The 4,546-nt window shown below is 40.2% G+C and overlaps 1 protein-coding gene across 1 annotated transcript in view; it reads left to right on the top strand.

Annotated features, from left to right (window-relative positions):
- Positions 1-2,201, top strand: part of MRPS28 (mitochondrial ribosomal protein S28) — a 58,793-nt gene extending 56,592 nt beyond the window's left edge. Inside the window, exon 2 of the mRNA XM_006830802.1 lies at positions 2,016-2,201. Within this exon, the coding sequence (XP_006830865.1) occupies positions 2,016-2,201 (186 nt within the window). The remainder of the gene's footprint in view (positions 1-2,015) is intronic.
- The last annotated feature ends 2,345 nt before the right edge of the window (positions 2,202-4,546 follow it).

Below are 4,546 nucleotides of genomic sequence, written 5' to 3'. Positions count from 1 at the left end.
GGATTGGCCAAGTGGCAGCATCAGTGGGCTCAAGCGTGGCAACAATTGTGAGGTTCGCCCAGGACCGGGCAGTGTTTTGTTCTATTGTGTCCGTACTGACTCAATGGCACTTAACAACAACAACAACTGTGAGTAACTTTGAATTAGAATGCAGTTTTGCAGATGGTCACCCCTCAGAATAGTCAGTCATTCAGTCCTCTTTTTAGTTGCCTTTCTGAAATGCTCCAACTTTCTGTCCCTTACCCTTCCAGTCCCTTGCTGGGGGCTTTGTACCCTGTTCAGCCTTTGGCCACCACATCCCCACACTGTCTGCCATTCCTCAGCAAGCACAGAGAAGGAAGTTGAAGAATATACCTAATTTTTAAAAAAATTCCTTTTATTGTAAATTAGGTGAAGATTTATAGTGCAGATCCTCAGTTTTACATTCTAAAAAGCATGTCTCCTCAATGTAACAAATGTAGCCCACTTCCTCCTTGAGTTTTTTGTTTCTATTCCTTTTTCCAGTCTTCTGAATTTTGTTCTTAGGTAAATGTTGCCCTTTTGATCTTTCATGGCTGGTAACTGTATGGTGTGTAGACCTCACTAGTGGTGTTGTCCTCCTTTGTACTTGTTTATTGGTTGGCTAAGAGTTGAGCCATGGGAATGAGTTCCAGAGTTGAATGGGTGGCTAAGGACCCCAGTCTTGGGGTTCCTCCAGTCTCTGTCTGACTAGTATGCCTGGTCTTTTTTTTTCATGATTTTGAAATTTGTTCCACATTTTTTCCCAATCTATGTAGTACCTTGTAATGTGATTCCTTTCAGAGCAGTTGGTCATGGTAGCTGGGCACTATCTGCTTCTGATTTCAGGGTTGTGGGCCTGATGTTCATATGTTCCATTAGTCCATTGGACTATTTGTTTCCAGGTAACTTCAATTTTCAGCACTCGTCTTTCCTCCAAAGTCGTATGTAGAATAAAGTCTGTGTAGACAACATTATGCCATTGGACTATAGTGGCCCCTGCGACTATGGGCTTGAGTCCCTAGGTGCAGCAACTCATTCCCTCGGGGTATTTGGTAATATTTAAGAAATTATCATAATTTTGCCTCCTGTATACATCATGTTAAGGAGCTCTGGTAGTATAGTGGCTGCTAACCTCAAGGTCGACAGTTCAAAACTACCAGTGGTTCCGTGGGAGAAAGATGAGGCATTCTGCTCCCGTAAAGATTTACAGCTTCGGAAACCCTGTGCAGGGTCACTAGGACTCGGAACCGACTCCGTGGTCCTTAACAACAACAACAACAACAACAACAACATACTTCATGTGGGAGTCTAAGTGTGGTGCTGTGGATTCATGCATCAAACTGAATAGTTGTTTGAACTGTAATGTTGGTGGTTCAAGCTCACCAGTTGCTCCTTGGAAACCCTATACAGTGTCGCTATGGGTTGGAATCTACTTGATGGCACTTAACAACACAACATACTTCATGTTGGAGTCCTGGTGTGGTATTGTAGGATAAGCACAGGACCGCAAGGTCAGTTTGAACCACACGGTCTCCGTGGAAACCCTATACTGGGTCACTGTGAGTCAAAACTGTCTCGACAGCACTTAACAACAACAACAGGAACAATACTTGACATTCATGGATTTGTTTGCAGCACAGTTAAAGCATAGTTCTACTTAAAAAATTTTTTGTTATTGCTGCAAAATGTAAATTTACAGATTTTCTTCTTCTTTTTTTTCTTTCCCTTTTAAGATTTAATTATATCATACTTTTGGAGTCCCTGGGTAGTACAGTTTTAAGTGTTCATCTAGTAATCAAAACATTGGCAGTTTAAATTCCTCCATAGGTGCCTTGGAAGAAATGCCTGGCAGTTTTTTTTAAAGATTATATTCACCGAAAACTCTATGGAACACACACAGTCCTACTCTGAAACACATAGGATTACCAAGAGTTGAAATTTATATGATGGCAACTGGTTTTAGTATACTTTCATGTTGAATTATATACATATAAATAATTTCTCTTCATCTTTAGGGTTCTCCAAAGAAGGTGGAATCCTTTGCATCTATGCTGAGACACTCGCCTCTTACACAGATGGGACCTGCCAAGGATAAACTGGTCATTGGACGAATCATTCATATTGTGGAAAATGATCTTTACATAGATTTTGGTGGCAAGTTTCATTGTGTATGCAGAAGACCAGAAGTGGATGGAGAGTAAGTAAAATCATTTCTAAGTGCTTCAGAGTCTTCAGAAAAATTAAGATATCTCAAAGATGCTATTAGTGGATTTAGGTGATTTGAAAAAAAAAAAAAAAAAATCATTGTGCTAAAAATACATCATAAATAACATATAAGAAGTCTTGGTGTGGTGTTATAGGATAAGCACTGGACTGCTAACTGCAAGGTTGGTGGTTAAAAGCAACCAGGTGCTGCTTAAAAACCCTGTACAGTGTCATTATGATTCCAAACCAACTTGATGACAACAATATATAACATAAAATTTACAGTTTTAACCATATGTGAGTGTACATTTACGTGACATTGATTACAGTCCCAAACATAAATTGGAGTCCTGGTGTGGAACTGTAAGGTAAACATTGGACTGCTTACCACAAGGTCAGTAGTTCAAACCTACCAGCTGCTACTTGGAAATCCTGTACAGGGTCTCTATGAGTTGGAACCAACTTGATGACACTTAGCTACAACAACAAAACAGAAATTCAGTGCCCACTAAGTAATAATTCTCTATTCACTTGAGCTCCTGTTTTGTGGTAATCACTAATACTTTAGTAATCACTAAACATTAGAGTCCTGATGTGGCACTGTAGGATAAACACTGGACTGTTAATCACATGTTTGTCAGTACAAGCCCTCCATTGCTCCTTGGAAACCCTATACAGGAGTCGACTCATAGGGACTTACGTCAGTCTCAGTGATTCAGCCTGTAATTCTATTGTTTCAGTTCTACTTCTTTGCCCTTTGAGTGAGTGTATTATCTATTTCTGAAGTCTTAGCATTAGACTTCTGGCTAATTGCTGTTTTTGTATGGTCCCCATTTTTTTCCCCCCATTTATTTTGTTGGTTTCCTGAGAATTCTCTAGTTTTGTCTGTTTTCCTTGACTTCATCTGCAGTTCAATCCATGGATGGTATCTACGCAGCATTCTTTTAAGTTTCTTTTTAAGTAGTTCTGATTCTTACATTTTATTTTCTGATTCTGTATTTTGGTCACTTATTTGAGGCACTCTATCTTGCTTCTTCATGTAAGCTGAAATTGTCTGTTTTCTCTGAGACATTGTGGTGTTGTATGTTTCATTAATGATTGTGTGTTGGTGTGTTCTCAGCCATGCACTGGCTGCCTCCTGGTGGATATTGAAGAGTGAACACGGTTTTCTGTTATGTTTATGCAGCACAATACATGGCGGGCTCACGCACCACCAGAACTAGGGACGCTGTGCCTGATGTCCAACCCAGGGCAGAGTAGAGGCTGCATAGGAGAGGGTGCCACTCGCTGCTGGGTTGTTAAGGGCAGGGACTGGTCACACCACCAGCTTCCTGCGTGCCAATGTAATGCTGTAATGTGACAGTTAAGTGATGATTCCCCATGACATGCTTGGATGTGATAAATAAGAAGATTGAAGATGGGCTGCAACACTATTAATCCCATCACAACCCTGATCCAGTCAGTGTATGGGAGTTACCAGGGGTGGCCTACAACATCTTTCATTGTACAAAGATAAAAGGAGAGAGAGACATGAGCAGAAAAATAGGACCTATTACCACCAAGAAAGAAGAGCCAGGAGTGAAGTAAAGTCCCTTTGGAGCTGGGGTCCCTGCACTGTGAAGCTCCTAGGTCCAGGGACAGATTGATGCTAAGACACATGGAGAACTCCAAGGAATGCTGGGCCTACAGCTGCTGAGAGGAGACAAGTACCTTTCCCTAGATCTGGGACGCTGAATTCCGCCTTCTAGCCTTCCAGACGGGGAGAGAATACATTTCTGTCTGTTCAAGTCACCCATTTGTGCTATTTCTGTTATAGCAGTACTAGAGAACTAAGACAAGGGGCAAGTTTAGAATGCTGTTTGATTTCAAACATGACTGACTAGGTAAATAGCTGTATTTAAGAGGTGAAGAACACTGATACACTACATTGATCTTTTGCCTCCTTTCAAAATCAAAAATTGAAATGCCCAGATTTAGATCAGTTTGAGCCTCTCATTCCCATTCAAAATCATGATATTTTGGACAGTATCAGTAAAGGAGCATTTTTATTTTTGCTGAAATCTAAAATTTCTGTGGTTAAACCATGCTTATCATTTTGGCTAAAGAGCCAAATTTTCCAAATATTTTCATTTCATTAAGTTGTGTTTTAAGTTTTTCAAAAGTTGTAAAAAATTTCTGTAACATCCCCCCAAATTCAGTTTTACAAGCAAGGTCCATTTATTTATTGACATTTTAATGAGGAGTGCGTCTTTTAAAGCATTGTTTCTACCCTTGGATCTTTATCACAACAGACATGATTGGCAGCTCTGAAAAGCCAAGAGTTTCAAAACAAGCATGATTG

Source organism: Chrysochloris asiatica, unplaced genomic scaffold (genome assembly GCF_000296735.1).
Source record: "Chrysochloris asiatica unplaced genomic scaffold, ChrAsi1.0 scaffold00001, whole genome shotgun sequence".
Lineage (NCBI taxonomy): Eukaryota > Metazoa > Chordata > Mammalia > Afrosoricida > Chrysochloridae > Chrysochloris > Chrysochloris asiatica.
This window is presented reverse-complemented; position numbering and strand designations above follow the sequence as displayed.